The 25360-nt window shown below is 41.5% G+C and overlaps 1 protein-coding gene across 1 annotated transcript; it reads right to left on the reverse strand.

Moving 5' to 3' along the window:
• Positions 1–714: 714 nt before the first annotated feature.
• rps6kc1 (ribosomal protein S6 kinase polypeptide 1) lies at positions 715–25286 on the reverse strand. The gene is made up of 16 exons (XM_034900872.1): positions 25095–25286; positions 23904–23939; positions 22174–22294; positions 21632–21747; positions 21457–21550; positions 21300–21353; positions 20407–20829; positions 18554–18678; positions 18057–18155; positions 16035–16082; positions 15325–15457; positions 12026–13690; positions 10550–10639; positions 5272–5354; positions 3527–3622; positions 715–2405 (listed from the first exon to the last, which is right to left on the reverse strand). Exons 1-16 carry the CDS (start codon positions 25194–25196, stop codon positions 2304–2306), a joined length of 3387 nt encoding a protein of 1128 aa, XP_034756763.1. The 5' UTR covers positions 25197–25286; the 3' UTR covers positions 715–2303.
• Between the last annotated feature and the right edge of the window lie 74 nt (positions 25287–25360).

A 25360-nucleotide genomic window follows, 5' to 3' on the forward strand; every position in this document is an offset into this window, starting at 1 on the left:
TGAGTAAGATTGACAGGTTTCTTCTCTGAGCTGAAGTGAACCTCTCGCCCTGAGTGTGTGTGTAATGAGAGACAGGTCCTATGACAAGCACTAATCATCCCAGACTCTTGACCCCGTGGCAGTGAGGCTGACACAGGGGGCTACACCCTGACAATGCTAACAACTCCCCGGACCTGTCTGTCTGTGTGTGTGAATTTTAGGTAATAGAGGAACAAGTTCATGTTCAGTTTAATTAGCCTAGGTGTACTTTTTAAAAATGTAAAAAAAAAAAAATCAAATGTAAAAAAGGTTATGTCAGTTTTTAAGAAACATTTAAGAAGAAAATAATGTTAAATGATCGTATTGAGCCACAAAGAAGTAATCAAATTCTTTTTTTTTTTTTACATGTTTAAGAAGCCAGAGTTTATCTACCCTTTAAGTTGAACTCAGATTTTTGGATGAAACCTTTTCAACTGCAATAAGTACATACTGTACTTAGTTGTCACTTTTCCCAGACAGATAATGAAGGCTTAAAGCTGGTCATACCATAACTGCACCCAAAGAGGGCCCATGTGTATCAATGAGTGCTTGGGCTTCACCATGTGGTGTGTGTTTGTGTGTGTGTGTTGACTCATATTACTGTCACGGTGACACTCAGCAAGAGTGACAGCGGCTTTCTAGGAGTATCAGCGGTCCTGCTGATACGAGGGGCTGTAGCCTCAGAACAAACAACACACACATAGTCACTAGATGTTCCTATCCAGGTATGTTTATTGTTATCCAGGGTGCACTGACAGACCAGTACAGACGTATAGCACAAACAAGAGTTAGCATTCAACAAAAAACTGATAAAACAAATCTGATCTTACTGTGATGTTTATGTCTGATTAAAAAGGGTTAATAGGTGAAATATGGACAGTATCGGTCAGTTAACATACCACAGCTGAGTACAACAGAGTGCAGCATCTACAGTGGAGATATTATCTGTGTATTGTTAGAGAAATGTTTTACAATGCGTTTGATATTACAATGTGTTTGATATATTGTCTATGCTCCGATAATTCTCAAAAATCTCATCGTTTATACAGAAAGCGATATATGGCATGTAATGTAACCATGGCAATGTTTACCATATAGATATTATCATTGTAGACCATTATATCATTAAGGATATTAAATCAGCATCAGCATCTGTGTGGCAAGTTAGCAGATGTGTTGCACAGAAATAAAACAATCAAATAAAAAGGATCTGATTGATGAGGCAGTGAGCGACTGATAAGTTGGACATAATCAAGGCTTTGAGATCTGGGTGTACTGTTCACTCAGCACAACATCCTTTAAAAATGTTAACGTTAAAGACGTTAAGACGCACAATATTTATTGTTAGATTTATCATAGTATTAAATATATTACATAAATCATATTCTTCCATGCAAAAAATGCAGTGTTGTACAGTACAGAGTTCCCTCTGTTATTCATAAAAACAACTATGTAAAAGGGCTGGTTTCAAATGTGTAGTTCAAGCCCTCCATCCTTTTTCTTTCTTGAATGAATGAAACACACTCACTGCTCGTAGAGGAAGAAGGCCCTTTTCTTTTTCTTTTTTAGCTATAATCGCTTCTATTCTATCCTCATACAACTACATACTTCACTCAACAACAAAACCATCTCCTATCTAAAAATATATTGTTTATTCACCTAGTATAGTGTCTTTCTCTTTTATTGTACGGTATGTGGGTGCTTGTTGGCAAAAAAAAAGTGTCTATAAGAGCAACATGAAAAAAGCTCAACCCGTCTCACTTCCAGCTAATCTAAAGGGACTCAGTGAGGACTGATAAAAATGTGTAGGTGTCAACAAACTCAGTGTATTGTACGTTCAGGAAAGCTGACCTAAGTCTGTGTCAGTTTAAATGGGTTACATACAGAATGCAGTGAAAAGACTAAAAAAGTCCCCCGAAGAAAACCTCTCAGTCATTTTGGCTACTGCATGAGTTATGTAAAAGCAAGAATGTCGTAGTGGATCATCACTCAGTACCAGCACTTAATGTATAAATTATTGCACCACCCATGTTGTTAAGTGTTCCCTGCACCAAAAGGTTACACAGTGAACCCTCTATGAGATGAAGAAATGAACAAATTACAAGGAAGGGAATACTGCTTTTGTGGCAAAAAGAGAAACTCAATGGCCAAGAAATGGGTGATGTGTGGAGAAATGCATATTTACTGTATCTCTATTTGTGTGTTCACTCTGAAAGGGATTTATTTAGGAGAGACAGCCTTCCAGCATGCAGCTCTGGTTTCCACGGTCCCACAATGCACGGCGTCTATTTGGGCCAGTCCACTTTGGCAAAGAAAGGGTGGGATTTGATATCATCCACGCCTCCCACACCTGCCCCCAGTCTCTCCATTGGGTTGTACTGGAGCAACTGCAGGACAAGACAGAGACCAACCTTTTAGTTCAGTACAAGTGGCTGCAGGTCCACTCCTTCACAGCACAAACTAAACTGGATTCACGTAGGCCTGCACAATTCGGGGATAAAATATGAATCCGAATTTATTTTGCTTAGAATTGATGAGATGATTCTTTGCCACGTTTTTTTTTTTTTTTAATCACAAAGTGTAATGTTTATTGCACACATGAACTATGACAAAACAGACTGGCAGTACCAAACATAAGATGTTTTTGGGCACCTATAGCACATTGTTCATCACCACCCTGCCTGTAAACATAGAAGCTTCACTGAAGACAAGGAAGAACAAACCTATTTTATTCCGTCTGTTTAAAACTCAAAGAGGAAAGTAGTAGCGTTTGTGATGAAGTTGGCTTGTCAAATTTAATAAAAATCAAAGTCATAAAATAGTTATTTAAATATGTAATCGCGATTTTATAATGATTCCTCGTGCAGGCCTAGCTTCACATTAAGCAGAGATAAATCCATGATAACCATAATAATATACATTTAAACATTAGCAGTGTTGAGGATTTGGAATTAGCTTTAAGATATTAGCATGGTGCAAGCTTGGTTATTAAGGATAATGTCCACTATGTCTTGGGTGGGTGTTTAACTGTTTTAATCTGTCAGAAAAAAATACATCCATTACATTCCTAATCATTCATTGGGGTTGGATCTTACTGCTGTCATGTCTAGAGATCCCTCACCTATCCGAGAGTGTTTACAGCCCTATGAGGTGCAGTTTGGGCACTGAAGCAGGTGATGCCAACCCAGTTCTTGTTCTACTGTAATTATTACAAACAAACCACTATTGCTGCTGTAGGAAATTAGTATGCATACTTATGGGAAGAACCTGCCAAAAATGGGTATTTTAAATATCACATACACACATTTTTATAAACTAATTTATCTTTGTGTACCAACCAGTGAGAGAGTAGTAACTTAGATTTACAGAAAAATGAACACATTATTATTTTCTCACTCCCACATCCCCCTCTAGAAAAAGCTGTGACTGTGGCGTGATGTTCTTTAATCTTTTTAGACAGCATCTTTATAGGTGGGGAAAATCTATATAAGAACCAAGACTCTCTTACCTGCTCCAGCAGAGATCTGGCCTCCTCTGAAACAGACGCGGGGATGTTGAGAGCAGTGTGGCGACCAATCCCCGCTGGATGGCACCGCAGCAGAGACTGTGGAGAGGGAAGGAGGGGTGGAAAAAAACAGATAACTATCAATCAAAACAAAGAAAACCTAACAGACTGAGAGCTAACGGGACAGATATAATGACACCTGCAGAGCCTAGGCCAATGTGAAAGCACCAGAGGACTGGACAAATAGGAGGAGACAAAGAGCTAGAGCACCTGAAACAATATTGATCACACCAACTACAACAGGGTTATGTTTTGACTACTGTTGCGTTTTCTTAGAACTGCCATGTGTGTGTCTGTGTGTGCGTGTCTGTGTGTCAGAAAGAATGAAATGGAAAAACATATTCTTTTGGGTTATTTTGTTCTTCATGTATACAGAGCAATTTTACTGGAAGAACCGACAGTTAAGCAGCAGTACATAGTACTGCTTTTCATTTGTTTTTAGAGTAAAACGTGACCAGGTAAAACTGTCAATTACAAGGAATTGTTGCACTTACAGGGAAAAAAAGAAAAAAAAGAAAAGAAATAATGTCAGAAGTCAAGACCTGCAAATGCTTTTCCGACCACAGAATGTAGTCCCATTGTTAAAATAATTGACAATAATGACCGTAATCACTGTATGTTGCAACAGCACATCTTTCAGTGCATCTACACCTACAAATTGAAAATGCTAGAACAGAACGTGTGCAGCAAGAGAAAGCCCGTTAACTGTTTGTGTTAGGGGACCCTGTGTATTTTTTCCCATCACTTAGGCTAGTTGTGTCTCTCTCTCTCTTTTTCTGGCTGGGTTTCTAGCCGCAGTCAAGACTGCTCCAGGCAAGCTTTTATCCAGCAAGGATCAAGAGACACTATGTGTGCCTGTGTATCTTTGCCAGGTCTGTACCCAGACATAATCACCAAAGACATCTGTGTGACTGAGTTGTTGTTTTCCAGGTAAGGGGGTGTGTATTGTTCAACATAGAAACACTAACCTTACACCCCAAATCATGTTTGGGACCATTGATAGAAACCACTGATATGAAAATATGCCGACTGGCGATCATTTAGCATTTATTCAAATTGAATAAACAATAAGAGAAATTGAAGGGACGCTCTGCACCTGCACTTGGTGTGCAACTGTGTGTGAATTTGTCCTTCAAGAGAGCAGTAAGTTATAATTAGCATGTGCACTTGTTTGTGTACATGTATAACAGCTGAATATGTATCTATTGTCTTCCAAAACTTCAAAAGGCCCTCAGATGCTCCCCTTCCTCCCAAGCCTGTCTTAGACGCTGCCCTGATCCTGGACCAGCCGAGTTCAAGCACCTTGAGAGCTGCCCTGGTCTTAACTTTCCACGCTGACCTCGGATCGGCGCGCTCCAAGCCCAGCGCTGCTCCAGGAGCCAGCAAACGGGCCCAGGGAGGGCTGACCCCATGGCCCAGCAGATGGAGCTCAGGCTGGGGGAGAAAGTCACACCGACACCCCTGGCACTCCCCAAGAACCAGAGTAAGAGATGGCAGCCAAGACGCACCTCACACACATACACGCCAAAACATTAAACTCCACCTACAAACACATGCAGACACGCGCACAATCACACACAACCTGGCACAACCATAAAGATTGTGAGAGAGTTGAAAGCCAAGACACCTACAGACATCCCACAACACCTCTGCAACAAAGATAACAGTTTTCAAGCTTTTTGACTCACCATGCCTGTCAGGAGCTCAAACAGGATGGCGCCCAGACTCCACCAATCGCATGCTGCAGTCCCCTCACTGATCCCTCCCACCTCTGAAACAGGAGCAGAAAGGAGGGAAGACACGTCTTCATCAATAAATCAACAAGCAAAGAATTATCTTGTGTTGGAGAAGAATAACCAACTAGTGATGGAAAATAATAACCAAATATGTGTATAATTATTTACACACACACACACACACACACACACACACACACACATCTACATATTATATTATTTTATTTTAAGCTCATTTTAGTGCATAAACTTTGATTACATTAAAAACTCAACATTAAACAGTGTTTCAGACAGACATCGCTGTAAAGTTAATATTTCACTGAATTGATACAATCAACTCAAAATGAGCACAAAACATGGACACAGTCACACACAAACAAGTGTGTGTCTCATAAAAGGGTGATTTGCATAATAAAAAAGCAGTTAAATTGAGGAAACCGTCTGCTGCAACTTCACACCATCTGCATGACCTGACCTCAAACACACATACACTCGTACAACACACGCACAACAAGAAATGCAAAGCGGGGACTGAGAAAATTTTTGTTCAGTTATCTTTACTACACCCCCCCCCCCCCCCCCCCCAGAAAAAAAAAGCAGAAAATCTTTTCGTTGAAAAATAACTTTTCAATCCATCACCATTTCTGCAAAATCGCTGCAGTCTTACCACAGACCCTGTCTGTCCTTCAGGTTTTTTAATTCAAGGCTCTCATTAATTAAAGACATAGTTTAAGATCTCTTCCATTTTTTAAATTTAAATTTTCTTTAACTTGTGTCGGAAAACCATCATGGCCACGTTCTGTGAGATTCTGATCCACAAGCAGTCCGACATTCAGCGTGATGCGGGGCTGTTGGGACTCCACAGTATGTGTCTCAGTAAAACACATAAATCAAGAATGATACTTATTTGCTAAAGTCAAAAGTGTATGTTTTTGAGTGTGTGGGTGTTCTAGCTCCACTGGGTACCAGATGGCCTCTTGTGCCACTCAGCTTCCCTCTGTTGGGCTCTCTCCAGAGGGCCGCACCCAGGGTCACGGCTGCATGTGCCCAGAGACCTGGCTTCTCAGCTGGGGGAGTGTAAGAGACAAAGACCCCTCATCTCACAGAGGCTGCCTGGAACTCCAGGGGCCTGCGCGGCTCTCTTGCGGCAAAGGTTAGCGAGGGCTATGATACGACTTGCATGTCGCACGCGCGCACACACACACACACACACAGGCGCACGCACATACACACACAGGCGCACGCACACACACACACACACACACACACACACACACACACACACACACACACACACACACACACACACACACACACACACACACACACACACACACACCCAACTGAGCAACCAGTCTTCAGGGCTCCCCAGGACTACTGTTTTGACAGCCAAGGAGAGAAGATCGTCATTGAACAGACTAGTGATACCTGCGTAGTTATGAGCTCTAGGGGAGTTACTGGACACACACACACAAGCACACGTCTCAGAGCAAGGTCGATGTCATCACAATGGATTAATGTCTAAGGAGCTGCAGGGAGAGTACAGTGGAGCTGGCTACACTTACCGCTCTGTCAGAGCGAGGCAGGGAGAAAGGGAGATAGAGAGAAAGAGGATGGGAGGGAAGAATTAAATGCATCCACAGGCCATGGGTCATTCAAACCCTTCTGTTACACGGTATGATGTGTACATTTTGAGAATGACCATACTTCTACTATGCTGGCATTGTTCTTTCTTGAACAACATATAAAGCACTTTAAAAATAAATCATGAGAATTTCAAGAAAACAAAAGGGAGGAGTTCAGATTCACTGATAAAACAATACAGTGTGTTCACCTTGTGGGCTCTTCTTCTTCCCTTTCCCCACAATGAGGTTCCCTCTTGCTTTGTATCTTAATCACATTCCATCTCCTATCTCCTGGGGGCCATAAGGAACTTTCTCTGTTCTCCTCTTAGACCAACTTCCCTAAAAACTTAACAGGAAGTCATTGTTGAAAGGGGAAGTAAAGTGTATGCAGGTAGGAAGTAAGGAGGCACAGTGTACGCTTTTCCAAGACTGAGTGTGTGTCTTACTGCGTAAGCTGGGGACGCTCTGTTGAAATGGTGCCAATTGTTGCTAAAAACAGCTGTTATTGTTTCAAAAACAAAGCATCTAACTATGATTATATGACACATCTTTACTACAAGGACAGAATATCTGAACATATTCAAATAATAAAGCAGAAGTACCCCCCGGTAAAATGTCTTACTTGAAAAGCTTTTCAAAACAATGAGATGACAGCTCTTTATCAAAAGGGGAACTACACTTTATCTTTCATTAGATCATCACACTGTGGCTGTGCAGGTATAAAAAAAAAACTAAATAGTGAGTATGATGATGGAGTCATCAGTAACTGACTTAATACCTCAGAGGGGAAGAACATTGAGTTTCCCTTTTCTTAGACATTGAAGATAATGGGTTTTGGCCTTGCTTCCCTCTCAGTGGAACAATAGACAACTCGCAATCCTGTTAAAATCAGGTTGTGTCACATTGTCACTCAACAGCTTGTTTTTTTCTTATTAGAGAACAAAAACATTAACCATCTGATGTTTATCAATAATGATTAAAATGGTGAGAAAGTAAATAAGCAGAAGTGCAGAATAAATAGATTAATTCCCAGCTGCCACTGTATTTTTCCGAGTCCCCTCCCGTGTTTTTTGGGTGTGAATGTGTGCGCTTTAAAAACATGTTTCTCTCCGTCTTACACAGCTCGCACACACACACACACAAGCACACACAGCAGGCCACCCTGCTAGCTTTCTGGCAAACACTCATAAATCTGTCATCAGGAATGAAGCCATCACCAGAGCTGACCCTGTATGGATAAACAGCAATACATAACAAGGGCAGGAAAGACACACACACACACACTAACCTCTGCGTTAGAGTGTGTGTGTGTGTGTGTGTGTGTGTTAACATGCACATACATCTACAGATGCATGGATGTACCAAATGTAGTGGTTTGTAGGTATTAAATAAAAGCGTGTAAAATAGTGGATAGTCATTGCTTAGTAGTTTGACAAAAAAACAAGAAAGAAAGGTAGACTGAAAAGACACAGAAGAGAAAGAGAAAAAGTTATAAATGTTTGAGCAGGACGATGGATGTGGAACTGATATTATCACTCAATAAAAGCATTACACCCCCCCTGCTGGCTGCTAATAAGTACTACAGCTATGTATCCACATGGGATTAACAGTCGCTTAACTAAGACATTTCACACCTGGGCTGAGGTCAGTTTCATTCCAGTGCATTTTCAGTGCTGGCTTTTACTACTAGCTGGTTAGACTTTGATTTGTCTTCAAACCAAACTACATTAACATTTTACAGTGCTGAAAAATGACTAGTCTTTTAACTTATGTATGTATTAAAATGACAAAAGTCAATTAATCCTTTCCATAATTTGTCAACTAAAGAAACCAAAAGCTGCTCAATTCTGAATACTTGATTAATTATCCCAGTTGCATGTCATTTTAAAATGAATGCTTTCCAGTTGTTGACTACTGCTGGAGAAATATGTTTTGGCTAGCAGTTCTAAAAAGTAATCGATAAATGATTTGTTGGTGAACATAATCATTGGTTGCCGCCATAAACATTTTTCTTTTACTGATCCAGAAGGGGCTTAACAGTGTCGTTATAACTAACTGGAAGTCAAGTGTACATTTAGTCAAAATCTACCTTTGTATATCTATTTTTTTATCTGAATACCAAATGCATTTTTGTTTTTTCATCACATGACAGGTGTCCTTTCAATCCTACCACACTCTTAGACTGGTACAAAAATCTCATGCTGCTTATATTAACAAAACAAAAAAAATGAAAACATGTCTCAGCTTGGCACTTAAATTTGATGCTACATTATGCATAAAGCTCCGTGTGCTGAGCTTCACTCCTGTGTGTCTTTAGGTCATCTACTGCTGGCCACTGAACATATGCCTCTACGTGCTTCTATTTCCATTAGTAGGCTTTTAAACGAGCTGTTGCTAAGGGAATAAAAATGCACACTTTAGATATTAGATAGAGCATTTGTTGCTTTCAGATTTATTACAACAGTGGTATGCTGTATGTTCACATCACAAGGAGGATTTAAATCTGAAGTGACCTTCCTGGCTTGAGAGAGAGGATGAATATGAGAGAATAGCTTAATATAAGTAAGTGGGAGAGTGAATGGGCGCGAGGGTCATTGTGTATGTCTCGAAGCGCGCCCGGTGTTTTCAGCTAACAGTTAATCATTCTGAATATTTAATAAAGATGTAATAAAACAGACCACACAGAATTCTATGCAGCAGCCTAAGTGTGAAGCATTGTGCTTAAAACAGCAACATAGTAAAAAAAAAAGTAACCGCCCATAGATCTTGCATCTGGTGCATGTGCAAACTCATTAACTAACCCCACACACACACAGACACACACAGACCCAAACACACACACACACACACACACACACACACAGACAGACACACAGACACACGGACAGAGAAACAGACAGACAGAGAGACAGACAGACACAGAAGCACACACACACACACAGACACACAGACACAGACACACACACACACACACCACAAGTGCTAAGTAGGGACATGGTGCTGTAGTCTAGCAGCAGTTTGTTTTAGGCAGCTTGTAAACAGCATGCCAGAGCTTCCACAAACCGGCTGAAGGCAACACATGGGGTTTCCGCACTGCTGGCTCACCGTTGCACAACAACACACTCTAGAGGACAATAAAGGAACGACTAGAAAAGGCCAGCCTCTCGAAACTGACGCAAGAGTAAAAAAACACACAGATGTTTATATTGTGAACCCCCATCTTTGGACCAATGTGAATATTAATTGAAATGGTAACTAACACTGCCATGATGATGTTCTATATCTAGCCTTTAGAGGTGGTGCCCTTAATGGCAAAAAAAAGCAAAAGAATAGAATAGAAAGAGCAGCCTTGCATATGGATTTGTTGATTTCATAGTTGAGAGGAATCAGTGTTTATCCGTTTCTACGCTATATTGTTTATTCATGTCTGGCTTTAAATAAAGGTTTTGTGACCATGGGAATGTGGCCTACTTATGGCCCTCCATGTCTGCATAAAAGGAACCCAACATAAAACCTCTTGACACGCAAAGGTTCCAAGGTACAAGATGAGTACATAAGAGTAATCATGGAGATCATTTTTTTTTGGATGTATATGTGTGTCTCACCTGGTGCACAGTACATATTGGCAATGGCCTCTTTGTCACAGGACTCCTCCACATCATTCCAGCTACAGAAGTAGGTAAGCTGAACATGACCTAAGGAGACAGGAAGAGGGGGAAAGTAGTCAGCTCAAAGTCTCAGTAGAAACATTCATTTAATGCTTAACCTCACACAGTCAAGTATCAGTCCGACTCGCTACTTTTCAAACTGTTTACTCACATTTAGAGCACTTCCTTCCTCCATTCCTTTCTGCCTCTCTACATCTCTCTGCGAGCTTTTCAAGCACACAGCCCCAGCGATTACTCCTGTTTAGCGGCTACCCGTTAACGCTATCATTAGAACTAATGGTGTCATTAGGTAGCCGTGGCCATTAGCCTGGGCTAGCCAGACTGATGCACCACACTACGCCGTTGATGGGCCCTTTAGAACAATAATTACCACCAGGGAGACGAAAACAGCCACTCAGCTAATTAGACGCTTGTTGATAACGAGGTGGAGAGAGATGATTGTAGGACGACAAAGGAAGAAGTTGATAGGGAATCTGTAACCTCCTGGTAAAACAACACTTTCGCTTCTGGAAGAGCCTTCATTTTAGTAAATAGATTACATCATGGCTTACTGACAGAGCCAGTCCCTTAGTCAAATATTATCTGCTCTAAGAAAGGAAAAAGCAGAGATCTCGACTTCATACAAGTTTTTTGTTAGTTTAACAAGCAATACATGATGGGAAGATGGTGCTACTAACACTGAACGGGTGCCATCTTGACTACAAAGCGGAAGGGAGCCCTGGACCACATGGGTCTGGCTGCTTGAGAATTTCAAACAGACCGTAATGGCGCTTCTTTCGGAATATCGATTTTATGAAAATAGTTCACGGAATTGCGTTTCTGAAAACATTTAAAGCGAGAAATATGTCAATCAGTTGCTAAATCGGTCTTCATTTTAGATCAACAAAGGTCAGTTTAAAAGATTTTCATCAGATTTTGAGAGGCGCCAAGCCGGCCGCACCTTATTTGCATACAGGAAAGTGGGCTTGAAAATCAAGTTCACATGTGTTGCGTTCATGTCATGGTCATCCAGCTCGTCCTTTCCGGTAAATCTTTTAACAAAAGTGTTTCTTTTGGGACAATACTAACCATTGAGTGGGCACTAAAGCCGTAAGTGGTTCCAAGTTTGATCTTACTTGCAGATGTATCATGCACTAAGATAATCTACATCTTTTTCTAAACTTTCTGTAACTAAACTTCATTGTAATGCTTGCCTGATATTATTGCTCATAGGCAGTTGTATTATTTTAGCAGTATTAAACTATAAACTAAAAGTTTGGGGGGGTTTTAAGCTTATTTTCCCTACATTTCAAGACATATACTGGCATCCCTGCGTGTAAAGCTGTAGTTTAAGATTTAAGAGAGCTATGGGATAAATGAAAAGATAATGGGGCTCTTGCTGAACAAAACTTGTGGGAATAAAGGATGTCTAACCTTGGTGGTTGAGCAGGATGTTGTTGGGGTTAAGGTCTTGACAGATGATGCCCTCTTGGTGCAAACAATCCAGGGCTTTAACCATCTCTACCGCGCAGCATCGTACAAACTCCTCCGGGATACGAGCTTGGGATGCAGCCAACGACAGCTCGTCCAGCTCTGCAAACAGCCGCGATACTTCTTTATCAAATTCGCTGCCACCTGTAGTACTAATAACTCTTGATTCACCATCAAGACCTAATAAACTCTCAACCACTGTGCATGCCTTAGTCCCATCATCTGTGGCAGGGTTGGAGCCTGTGCTATTTCTACTTGGGTCTGGAACTAAGTCTGTATTTACTCTTGTACTGGCCTCTGGTTTCACATTTAGAGGATCAGTGACAGGTAGGTCAAGGGGCAGTTCGTTATTTTGGCATGCAGAATGAACCACCATTTTGTCGAAGGCTTCTTGCCCAAACGCCGCGCTGCAGTCATCCCACAGCGAGTTGAAGGGAGAGGAAGATGCAACACTGGTGTCATATGTTTCAGAGGCTGTACATAAAGATGAAAGGTCCTGCTCCAGCAGCTGCTCCTCCTCCTCCTCCTCGGGGTGAACAAGAAGCTGTAAAACATCCGGCTGAATGAACTTCTGAGGAGAGGCTGTCACCTCGATGCCCACACCGCCCCCCATAGTGTCTAATTCCTCCTGTAAAGAGTCTACAGTCCCACCTGTTATAGGCAAGTTGACCAAAAGGTCTGGTGGGTGACCCTCATCCTCCACTACTGCCTCTTTAAAAGAGATGACTGGCACTGACTCATTGGAGTCTTTATCACTACAGTCCAACTCCCAAAGCTCAGAGCGGTGGTACTTGACCTCATAAGCCAGCTCCGGAAGTTCCTCAGTGACATCCGAGCCCAGGTCTGATGTGGAAAAGAGGGGAACCGGAGAGAGGCGCTGCTCTCCGGAGTCAAGACAATTCACCTCACTTGCACTGTCTTTGCTGTCAATACGGAAAAACTCCATTGGCGTGTGCTTGGACTGATCCAAAGACAGAGGCACAGCAGGTGAGGGCAAAGGACTGAACACTTCACCGTGGTCCTGTCCCTCGCCTCGGTATTGCTCCCTGTCAAGGTTGTGGCCATGGTTGTCGGACGACTCTGTAAAAAAGCCAAGTTCCTGAGAGCTGATAGGTGATAGGCTATCATTGCTGAGCAGTGAGCGGCTACGCGAGGAAGTAGTGGTTTTCACAACGGGCACTTGCAAGGACAGCATTTCCTGTTCACTTTTCTTCTCCTCCTCCACCTTCTCTTCCTCTAGTGCATCTGGTTCTACTTTGTCTTGTTCATACTCATTGCAAAGAGTCAAATAACTGTTGGTGCACTCTTCCTCAGACGTAGCTCCAGAATCTGACTGGGCACCAATTTGTTCGATGAGCCTGGGAGGGAGAACAATTTTCTCAGGAGACGCAAAGAGTTTCTCCCCTTTGTCCTGAAGCCCTGAAGCAGAATCAGAAGAAGCAACCGGCCCAGAACCAGAACTGGCCGAACCTACATCCAGCTGTGGTACAGCATGTTGTGGAGAGTGTACAGCCGCGGTGTGGCTCTTCTGGATGAATGGAATGTCAAAGCTCTCCTCTGGGCTGGAATCACGCAGGTACTTTCCAATGTGAGACCACAGCTTACCACCTAGAGATGAAGATAAACAGGGAATTAAAGACAGTGTATTGTGGTGTATTTATTACAGTTGTAAGCAGAGGTATTAAGAGGATGAATGAGGAGTTAAGAGAGAAAGCTGTGAAATGTCTGGATAATTACAGCTTGTTCCCATTATTAACTTTTTCAGGAATATTTTTAGCCACCTGTGTTTCAACCGGGGACACCTTGGTCTAAATTTAGTTCCTAGGATATAGATCTTCCAAAAAGTCCCTAGGTAGCAGCACATAGAGTTACTGACTTGTCAAACACAAGCCCCAAGGCCGCAATAATTTGTGTACAAGATTCATTCATACAGTAAGCACTTACTGAATCTACATATGATTTATTGATTATGAGGTAGACTTATAAACCACTCTTGAGTAAGTTGATTTAATAGAGTTGAAGTTGTTCAATCCGCTATGAGGCCTGTGGCAAAGAATGACCCGCAGGGCCCCTCGGGGTCCCTGTCTATTGCTTGTTTTGCCCATTTGGGAAAAGTAACCAGAAACGTCATTCCATTTTCAGAGGTGTCTCACTTTGCTGTACATGATTACATTGCATCTAAGCTAAACAAATGCAAAAAGAAATACACAAAAAAGCCTTTTAGTTCCTGACTTTGGCTTCTGGGGCTCCTTAGTTTCTCAGACTAATTGGTAAAAATGGTCATTAGTTTCCACTAAGGAATGAGTAACCAAGGCAAACAAGAATTTATTTGGCTAAATGGGAAGGTCTGCGTTTTAGGTTCCCAGTGTAATGTTAGCATTTTGACATCTCTTCGTCCCTCACACACACACACACACACACACACACACACACACACACACACACACACACACACACACACACACACACACACACACACACACACACACACACACACACACACACACACACACACACACACACACACACACAGCTGTAGTGTGAGCAATTGGAAGGCAGCATCTGTTGTGTGTGATGAGAATGAATAGGGAGTTCACAATGATGATAATGATAGTGGGACAACTCGATGGCTTAGAAAGTAAAACCATCCACATTTTATTTTGTCCAAAGTCACTCGGGTCACTGCCTCTCTTCGTCTGCCTGTCAATCGTCATTCAACCCGTCAGCTGCTCCCAGCATACTTGAGAAGCAAAAGGAGCAAGCCTGGATTTTGTGAAACAGATGTTAACTGTGGCGAAACTATGCCTTTGATGGCATTTGATTAACTTTATTAAATCATGTTCATATGATATTTAATACGGTCCACTAATATTAGTGCAGGGTGGTTATATAGTGAACCAGATTGAATAGGTTATGAGGCATTAAAAAAATATGGCTGCATTTCATTGTACACACTCACCCACACACATGAGCTACACACACATCGGAGAGTGAGTGGGATGTAAGGAGGCCCAGGTGTTGGCATAGCTAATGAAGCATGGCGCCACCTGGTATTCAGAATAATGACCTGTGACACACACCCATCTCTATCAAACATCTGTCTAGAAAGGGCAGAGAGAGGGGTGGGAGAAGGGAGGAGGAGGAGGAGGAATCAGAAGAAGTAGGGGAAAAGACAGTCGCAGGTAAAAAAAAGACAAAAGAGGGGAGATGAAACCAGGAAGCATGAAATGTGCGTGTCTTACCTTCCGCATACTGCAGCAAAAGGAAAACTGTGTCCTCAGACACGATGAACTTTCTCAGCTGCACCATGTTCGGCACCGAGTGAGGCATGATTGTCCTCTTAGTCCGCCCACAGTCACTGCTCCTCCTCAGGCCCTGCAATAAGAAGTGAGAGGAGGAGGAGGTGAGTAGTTAAAAGGTGGAGTAAGCATGGATATCTGAATTTAAAGAGGAGCAAAGAAAAATGTACCCCAATTTGGAGGGAATGAATGGGATAAGGTAAAGGAAAGTGAGTTCAGTTTGTGTGAAGAATAAGGTGTAAAGCTAATTTGAGTGTGGCAAAGGAGAAACCTCCTATTAACGAGGAGCCAGCTTTGCCCCTTGGCAACCCAAAGTCACAGGATTCATCAAGCCACATACAGCGCGTGACTTTTTAAAAGAGCCACACAAATCTATCAGCGCGACACGTAAAGTTCACATTGGCTGCGTGTGTGTGTAGGCATGCGTGTTTGTGCGCGCACGTGTGTGTATTCATCTGTGCTTGCGCTGTGCGTTGGCATCTGGCACACGTCTCACACCTGAGAGCAGAGGAGCTGACAGGGACAGGCCCATTAGAATCAATTACACCGGTCACACACAGGGGCTTCTGGCACACTCAACACTTACAGTCGGGACAACGAGGATGTGGAATGCCCACACACACATGCACAAAAAAAAAAAAAAAAAAACTTACTTTGAGGATGAATGTCTCTTGTGTTCTCTTGTCCATGACCAAAAGAACCTGTGATGGAAGAGTGCCATTAATTGCCACACATGAACAGACATACACAGACTAAGATGATGTAGTGGTTGTGTCATCTAGTGCAGTGTTTCTCAATGACTGGGTCAGGGCACACATGAGGGCCCCTGCAAGATAAATGGAGGTTCCTAAATGACACTAGAAAAATTGGCATTAACGCAATGAGTCCTGTTGTGTCGATCCAACCAAGTACCAACCATGGCAACAATGACCATAAGGGATCTAAATAAATGCAATACCAGCTGATTAGAACCCCCAAAACAAAGAAGAATGTAAATGTGTTAGAATTAACACATATCTTTAGAAATACATGATATCTGAATCAATCGATTAGTTGATTAACCGAAAAACATCTATGAAAACCACTTTAAAAAAAAACGTATACAACTTATTTTTCTTCTTTTCCTTTTTTTTTATAAATCATTATAAATTTACTAATTTTAGACTTAGAATGTACAGAGGTTACTTCTTTGTCTTGGAAATGTTTTTTAATATTCATTTTGTAGATTTAACAACACAGAACAGGCAGATTTAGTATTATTCAAAATAAGAAGTATATTCCCCCACCCAAAAAAAACACATAACCAACCTGCAAGCCAGTGTGGTTATTCACATTTATGTTTTATATATTGATGCGCACATTTCTTTCCTGTGCTCCTACATTTTTATTGTTATTTTGGAGCATGTGAAATATCTCACTACAGATCCGTGCAATTCTTCACGGCAGACATGTTTGCTAGCAGTGTCGTCTTCATATCCCTACCTTTCTTTCCATCTGTTCCCAAATTTGTACAAAAAAAGAGCTTCTACTATCTATAAGTTCACTTTCCTTTACGTTCTCCCTCTGGCTCTTTCTAAGAACTTAATTTTTTCCCTCCTTGACCCCCGACATCTTCATTGCTCTTCTGCTCCCTTACCATCTCAAGGGAGAGCTTGAGTTTATATGTGTAACCCGGATTGTGTTTGTGCGTTGTGCAGTGCAGTGCGTATGTTTCGTGGGTGCGTTCTCTCCATGTGACCCTGGCTGGGACCAAACAGGTGCAGGCTAAATGGATATGAATGGAGCTGTAAGTAAACAGAGTGGCAGTGCTAGCCAGGGCGCTAATATAATTAAGACACAAACATCAGGGAAGGGGGGAGGTGGAGAGAAGGGGCATGGGGGGCAGGAGGGTGAGGAGCTCTCTCCATCTGTCCCCTCTGTCCCCATTAAAAGTGAAAGGAGGAAGGAAGGAGGAGGAGGAGGAGAAAGAGGAGAGGAAAGCCAGTTCATTTTTGCATAGCGTAGTTTCCACTTATGGCGTATCTTTTTTTTTTTTGTCTGATTTGTGTCTGACATATTGTGGATTTTGCATGCACCTCTGTAGAATAACACATGTTAGTATTGTGTCAACATTTTCCTTTGGGTTTTGTGTGTGTGTGTGTGTGTGTGGGGAGGACGAGCATCATTGATTCAATGTTATGTACCGCTATCTGAGCTGCTTGCCAAGTCATTTCATGGCTGAGTGGTGAAGTTGCTTCGCCGGCAGCTGGTTGAGAGGACCAGCAACCTAAACTGACCTTGTGGTACTCATAACCGACGCTGAACATACACACCCAGCCCTTGCCGTACCATTCAGTGAATCTATTACGCTTTATTGCTTCGGGTAAAAGAGATGGTCGAAGAAGGAAAGGACACAAAGAGGAGAAATTTGACACAGCCATATTTATCTGGGCCGGGTAAATTGCAATAAATGAGTGTCTGCCGGGCCTAAGTTATTATTATTTTGTTTTCACCATGAGAAGTCTCCCCTTCCATAGTTAATATAATACCCAAGGAGAAGATTCTGACATCCGATCAAACAAAGTACAATTTTTTATGTCTTTTACTCACTGCCTTGGTAGAAAAAAAGAAACAAAAGCATAGTAAACTCGCAAAATGCGGCTGCAAGTTGCAAGACTTGTCAATAGTAAACTGACCTTATCTATCACCCCCAACACTCTGTAAGCTCTCAGCTCCTCGGATGGACTCTGCTGGCCTCCTCTGCTGGTGGATGGGCAGCACTGTGCCCCTAAAGCCTTAGACAAAAAAACAAACATTTCATAGTGCTTTAATGTTGTGCTATTTTATCATTTAAACATGGTCCCATTTATTAGGTATGTTAACCTCCTGCAACATGTGACCCAAGTAATATGAGATACAGTCAGTGTCTTAGCCCAAAATACTCCAGGCTCCAGACATCAGAAACAAGTAGCATACAATGGATTTTTAGAGCTTTTTAAAAAAAAACAGCTGCTGTTTCTGCCTTATGATAATGTGTTAAAGAGATTTTCCAAAACAGACTTTCTGTGGTATTTACATCTGTAATAAACTCGGCGGTACTCTTAAATACTGCCTCAAGGGGTTTGAGGACCTTGGTGGATGCACACATATAAACTACATTTGCATAATCTAACATAGACTCCCTCCCACTCACCACTGTCTGTGTTGACCCTTGACCCATGTTGCTCCTCAGATGCTGACTGGATATCAGTTCTGCGCGCATTAGATACTCTGCAGTCTTCTTCTTCACTGCCTCTCGCCGCGTGGGACTGGGCTCACCTGAAAAGGGGTGAGGGGATCAATCAGTTTTCTTAACAAGCAGTTTTTAAAGTGCAGGGTTACAATTTTCTGTAAAGCATTTTTTTTTTTTACTGAAAAAGAAGCACAGTATTACTGTGAGACAAGCTGATAAAACACAAAGTAAAAGTTTTGTCCTTTTTTTGGCAATGTTGTGGCTAACTAAAGAACAGCAACAGTTCTTGGATGGTGACAGAAAAGTCTTCATAAACCCAAGGCCAACCATCCTAACAGGTAGACACCCATGGTTACCACTTGGTATTACAGCTATAGTGCGCAGCTTCTGAAAGAAAGCTTTTGGGGGGTTGTTCGGCTCAAGGTGACGATGCAAAGGACCCTAGGGTGAAATTACTCTGGACCATCACCTTAACTCACTTCATCAGGTAATGGAGAACAATATGGAAAACAGATAGTCAAAGCATCTTGTCACACATATCTGAGGGGATCGTTTACAGTAGTCTGACCCACAGCTGTAGTACTTGAGACTGGTCTTGGACTTGACTTGGACCGTTTTTCTATGGTCTCGTTGTATTTGAACTCTTGTCTCGGTCTCAGCCACTGGTCTCACAGGTGTCTTTATGATGTTTATAGCCAGCCAGCAACTTTGGCAGTAGAGTTTTGAAAAGCTAACCTCAACAGTATTGTCATCAACAATCAACCTCTGCAGTCAACCTGCAGTGATTATTGAAATGGAGACACACATATTGTGCCTTTAGAAAGATACAAAGGTGTATAAATATGGTGTGTTAATACTGTTGAGTATGCTGTGAAAAATGGTTCTTGTGAATTTCTCAGTTAATCCTAATCTGTAAAAACTGTATTTGGCTCCAGCTCCGTGAGTGCAATCTGTGTGTGTGTGTGTGTGTGTGTGTGTGTCCAAACCTACTCCTTCCCTAAACAACATCCTGATGTATTTATGTTAAAATTCTGCACTTTGTCTCAAATAAAAAGAACATTAAATTCTGTCCATTGTTGTTTAACCAAACTTAAATTATTTTTCCAAAAATGCACGTCTTTCCTTTTTTGCTTTTATTTCAACAAATAACCTAAAACGTTTGTCTTGATAATGTCATGCATAAGACCTTTTTTCCTGACCTGGACTTGGTCTTGACTCGGACTCAAACCTCTTTGTACTCAGTCTTGACTTGGTCTCGACAAGTCCTGGTCTTGGACTTGTCTTGCACTCAACAGAGGTGGTCTACAGTACCTGTGGGCCTTTGAAGATTTTTAATTTCTTTACCAATTGTCATGGTGAATACCACTCTGTCTGTCTGTGAAAGATGTTTTAAAATGTCCTCTGTGACTCCAGTGGGAGCTTTATCATGTTTGACTCTGGACTTGGTCTTAGAGACTAAAATGTTTTAACAAGTAGCCAGCATGGCAATTTGGGGAAGTAAAGTTTGAAAGTAGTAGTCAAAAGTAAAGATGCTACTGACTTACATTATGGAACATGCACAATCCACTATTTTTAAAGGTCCCATGACATCGTGCATGACAATTCGGGAACCATAGGCAGGCTGGGGGAGTGCATATTAATGTTAGAAAACCTCATAAATTGAAATTTTCATGTCGTGGGAACTTTAAAACATACTAGGGATTAAAAGTGTCAGCCTAGAAAGAATGTGTATATATATACTGTATAAATATACACACACATAATAGTTTTGTCACTGCTGCACATGTAGATACCCAGTTCTCTCCCAAACACACCTTGCACTCCTTGCAGCAGCAGGTCCACTCCACTACGATAGCAGAAGAAAGCTGCCTGGAAGTCTTGCTCTTTCTCCTTCTGTACAGCCAAACAGATGAGCTCACTGGCTCTGTCTAGGTAGTCTGACTTCACGTCCTTCGGGTTACCTCCACTGGCTTTCTTCAGACTGCCGGAGAAGAGCGGCGTTCGGCCTGACCAGCTGACCTCTGGGTTATGGGCTGGGGAGGCAGGGACTGGGGCAGGAGATGGAGTGCGGCGACCGTGCAGTGAGGGCAAGCGAGGGCTGCAGCTGCTGCCAATGTTGGTGGCTCCCCCCTGTGGCTGGTTTGGGGAGGTGCGGCCTGAGGCCATGCCATCATCTAGCCCAGCCAAAGAGTCTGTGTCCACAGGCAGGGAGGTCAGGTCGCCTTCACTGAACGGGCCTAGGGAGGAGAACAAAGCCGGAGTCATTACAGACACAAAATCGCCAGCACCAAAATGATAAAACAATTCTGAATAAAAACATCAATTCAAATCCTCTCCAAATGTGTTTACGAGCAATTTACCAAACAACCGTAGAACAAGGAGAACATAAACTTGAATATGAAAACTAATCTCAGTTTTATTGTCCAGAGTCAGTCTGTACCGGTTTTGTAAATTGGAGTTTCATTTAGTAAAGCATAATATATATTTTTGTTTATCAATTTTTTACAAATACCTGGAAAATGCACAGATTTCTGTCAAATAAGGTAACACAACTTCATTGCCTATCCTGTACGCAGACCGATCATGCTTATTGTTGTGCATAGTCAACCCCCAAAGGCTCATTCTGAGCCAGGAAAAGCCCTTTCAATGTTTCTATGTATGAGCTCTATGTAGGTGGGTGTTAATTTGATGCATAAACAAACCTTACCTCCATACTCAGATGTGATAGTCAAATCATCTGCACCACTGATGTCTTTTTGAACTGAAAAACATGTCCACACATCTCTGAGCAAGTGTGCATTAACAGTCATTGTTAATTAGGAAGTAGATTCATTCTGAGGAATATTAATAGTGTGTAAGCTTACCATCAGAGCTGCAGTCTGATAAACTGTCTGCCAGGAAGTCAGAAAAGGGCTCAGCTGGTCCAATGAGCTCAGAGCCGTCGTGAACGTCACCTCCCTTGAAAAGAATTGCAAACATTGCATTCCATAGTCTGGGAGTATGTTGTATTTGCATATATGTGTGTGTGTGTTTGGGTACCTTGAAAAAATCTTGAATATGCTGACTGCTATAAAGAGCCGGAATATTAGCAGAGAACTGCAACAGATCCTCGGAGCACTGTCTTCTTTCCTCAACTACTGAGTCATCAAAACGACCTGTACATTCATTGATAGAAGGATATGACTCAGCTTGATATTGCTTTTAAGCAAATGGTCATGCCAAGGAAGAGTAGTGCTTAGTAATAACACTGAGCTGCCTCAAGGGGGCAGAGCCATCAATACTACTCCAATGATCCAAAGATCCTGGATTCACTGTCTGGTATCACAGCAGTCTGTCACTTCAACTGTTTTTCTTAAGACATTTTGGATAAGGTCACTAACATTAACCACTAAATGTAAAAGGTAGCAGAGGACCAAAACCTGTAAATACAAGAAGGCTCCACACCCGCCCGCCCACACACCCACACACACACACACACACACACACACACATACTTTAAGCATTACAAATTAAATAAAAAGACAAGCATTTGGTCTCTTTCTCTGGACAAGCGTTTGACACAGAGGTGATTAGATTCTTACCAAAGACTTTGGCCTTGGCAAATGGAGGAAACAGCTCTGACTGGCTACATACATTCTTGTGCAGCTGCCAGAGGTTCTGATGAAGCTTCCGGAAATCACTGTATCTCTTCCATACCGTTATCTACAGAAAGAGCAAGACAACAGATGGATGAAGAAAGGGAGGAGGAGTTGGAGAATGAATCATGTTGTGTTTAAAGGACATGTGCAGCTTCACCAAATAGATTATACAACAAATTGTGCTTGAAGAAGTTACCTGATTTTGGACTTGTGTGTTAAAAGTAATCTCATTATCCCTTTTTATTTTAAAATATTCATTATGTATTGCTAAAGACCACATGCATGTTATGCAGCTATTGCTCATCTGCCAACACATTAAACAATCTAACGCATATGACAAGTTAAATTACTCATCTTACCACCATTGTGTGCAAAAGAACACAATTCACAACATTCACACACAAACATGGATGAAGTAGTTCCTTACTCCGTGGCATAAAGCAATAAATAATGTTGCCTGATGTTGAGATGAGAGTTCCCGACAGCCTGCTGGTGTGAGGAAAACACCACTCCCAAACAGGAGCACTGCTTCATAATGGAGGTTTTTGTTTCCAGGCAAAATGTTTTCACTCTGTCCCAGACACACATGCAGTAATCAACATCATGCCTGCTACATTAGCGCTGGCTTCAGGCTAGACTGCATTCCTCAGTGTTTGACAAACATAAGCAGCATGCGTGTGTGTCTTTACTGTTAATTTAACTTTATAACTTTGTAGTTCATTACTTTCACCCTAAAATTATACAACAAAATATCCAGGTTCAAAGCAAAATTCCGCTAACTTGCAGCTTTGAAGAAAAGGATAATTTCTCCTTTACTTCATAATTTCATTAAAGTCTTGTAATATAGGCAGTTCAGGCTGCAGGTAGTCTCTTTGCCAGACCTTCCTCCATGGCGCTAGGGAAGAGGGTCTGGCAAGTCCACACAGCATTCCACAATGGGAAAAAAAACATGTCATAAAATCGACCGAAGTATAAAATTCCCACACAAAGACCTCGGCAAAAAGACATGCATTTGGCGGAATTTCCTGTGGCACCGGAGCAATCCTGGAAGTGGAACATCGTGGATGTAGACTAGGCCGCAAGTAACCATTTTCTTGTTATAGTTTTTTTTACTTGCCGCCAAAATGTATGTATGTATAAATTGTCTTAATCTATGTATAAATTGAATCTTAATATGAAGTACCCTCTCTTTAACATTGTTTGTCCTGCTAAAAGAGATGAATTTACATTGCCGTCCCCAAAAATATATTGATTAAATTCACAAAACCACATTGTCTCCAGCAAGTAGTCTCCTGAAAAATGTTTTTTCTCTGAGCTGGTATATCACAAGGCGTGTCACACATTCTTCCAGCAGAATTCTCTCCATAACAGAGGCAGCTGTTTGCCTTTTTAAAATCTCTTAACACAAATGTAACTGTCACTTTCAAATTATATATATTTTGTACATTTTTATAACTTCTAAATACTGTAAAACTGCAAAAATGTTATTAAATTGGTCTTAGAAGATCACAACCAACTTAGTTTGAGATAACAAACAGTTTATACTATATACAGAAACAGTACTTATCTTCCAACCCTGCAGGGGAAATTTCCTCCAAAACATTCCATCAAGCTCAAGATCAAGAAAGAAAACTCTCTGCAAAGGCTTTGCGCATTCACAAAAAATGGCTTACCTCTTGGACATCTTCTGGGTTCTTCCTGGAGATTATCTATGTGGAAACAAGATATGAGAACTCAATGATTTAAATACTTCATTTGAGTGATTCCTATAAAATGGCAGTGCTGGTTTACACTTTCTCGTGACGCTGGCACAAGTATTAGCAGGGACACAGCATTGAGTGTGACAATGAGTACATTATATAGCGAATGACAGAAGTCTTGAGTGTAGGAACGAGACATCCCCAACAACCATAGCAACCAGAATAGCAGGCAGGCAGAGACAAAGAAACTCAGCCGGCCCTTATTCTTACTTATTGAACTGGGAGTGTGCCAACACATCTGTAAAACCACTGCACATTCTGGTAACTGGAGATCTAGCAGAAGTTTGGATGAATATAAGGATACTTGTCTATTCATTTTAACATCAGATAACTTACTTCTCTGTACAAGCACTTTACCTGTGAGTTGTAGTATTTGATCAATGGAGGTATGAGCCCATTAATACAAATGAAAGCCTGATTTTTCAAAAGTGAAAGTGAATTTTGTCTAAGGTTTTTCTCCTAACTTGAAATAGTTTCAGAGCACAACATTACCTTACAGGGAGTTTAATCAATTAACATGTAAGTGAAGTTAACCCAGGATTTGACATTTCACCATCCAGGTCAATCAGAATAACCCAAAACGTTTTCTTTTAAGGCATTTCTCTGGGAAAACAATGTGACAATGTGAACCAGCTATGTTGTTGATTTTAAGGACTAAACATGCTTTTTTCTCTCATTAAAGTTGCTAACATTATCTCCTTATTATATCATTATTATCGTCTATTTTAACGCCACATACTCTATAACACTACATAAGCTAGCTATGTTTAGCTAGCTATCTAACGTTAGCGGTTAACACAGCGTTTAGGTCGGATTAAATCAGTCTGGCTAATATTGCTATTGTAAATTAGCAACAGACAATCCACTGCCACTAAGGGTAAACCCGCCATATGTTATAACATAAGCAAGTCTGAACGTACATATTAACTACATCTACGGCGTCCATAAAAGCTTTTACCATTGCCAGCGATTCATTAAAAGGTTAAAGTAACGTTACTTGTGTTTGCATCATATTAGCTTGGCTAGCACAGCTCAAGCTAGAAAACTAGCTAACAACACCTAGCAATAGCTTGCTGTCAGAGTGCCCATCCTCCCTTTACTTACCCTTGCGGTGACTTTATACACAGTATAGCCTTTCAGGTGCTTTTTCGGATCTGTTACAGTATAAAAGCGAGCCAGTTCTCCTCTGTCCCGCTGCGATATCATTCTGATAGTGACAACATTGCCAAAGCTACCAGTCGGCTAGCCATTCACATTCATTCCCTGACAGCACAGTGACAGGAGGCAAAAAAGTTAGAGCTCCTCCTGGAGGAAAGCCCATGTAACTACACTTGAATCCAATCTTTTTTTTTCTTCTTTTTTTAAGATTG

The sequence above is a fragment of the Etheostoma cragini genome, chromosome 18, assembly GCF_013103735.1.
Source record: "Etheostoma cragini isolate CJK2018 chromosome 18, CSU_Ecrag_1.0, whole genome shotgun sequence".
In the NCBI taxonomy this organism is placed as follows: domain Eukaryota; kingdom Metazoa; phylum Chordata; class Actinopteri; order Perciformes; family Percidae; genus Etheostoma; species Etheostoma cragini.

Bases quoted from the DNA above. Each gene is read 5' to 3' on its own strand.
- rps6kc1 (XM_034900872.1), bottom strand. From the start codon at position 25,196: ATGATATCGCAGCGGGACAGAGGAGAACTGGCTCGCTTTTATACTGTA. The intron at 20,830-21,299 runs GTAAGGTTTGTT...TCTCCTCCCTAG, and splicing joins TATCACATCTGAGTATGGAG to GCCCGTTCAGTGAAGGCGAC. The intron at 5,355-10,549 runs GTGAGACACACA...CTCCTGTTTCAG, and splicing joins CAATATGTACTGTGCACCAG to AGGTGGGAGGGATCAGTGAG.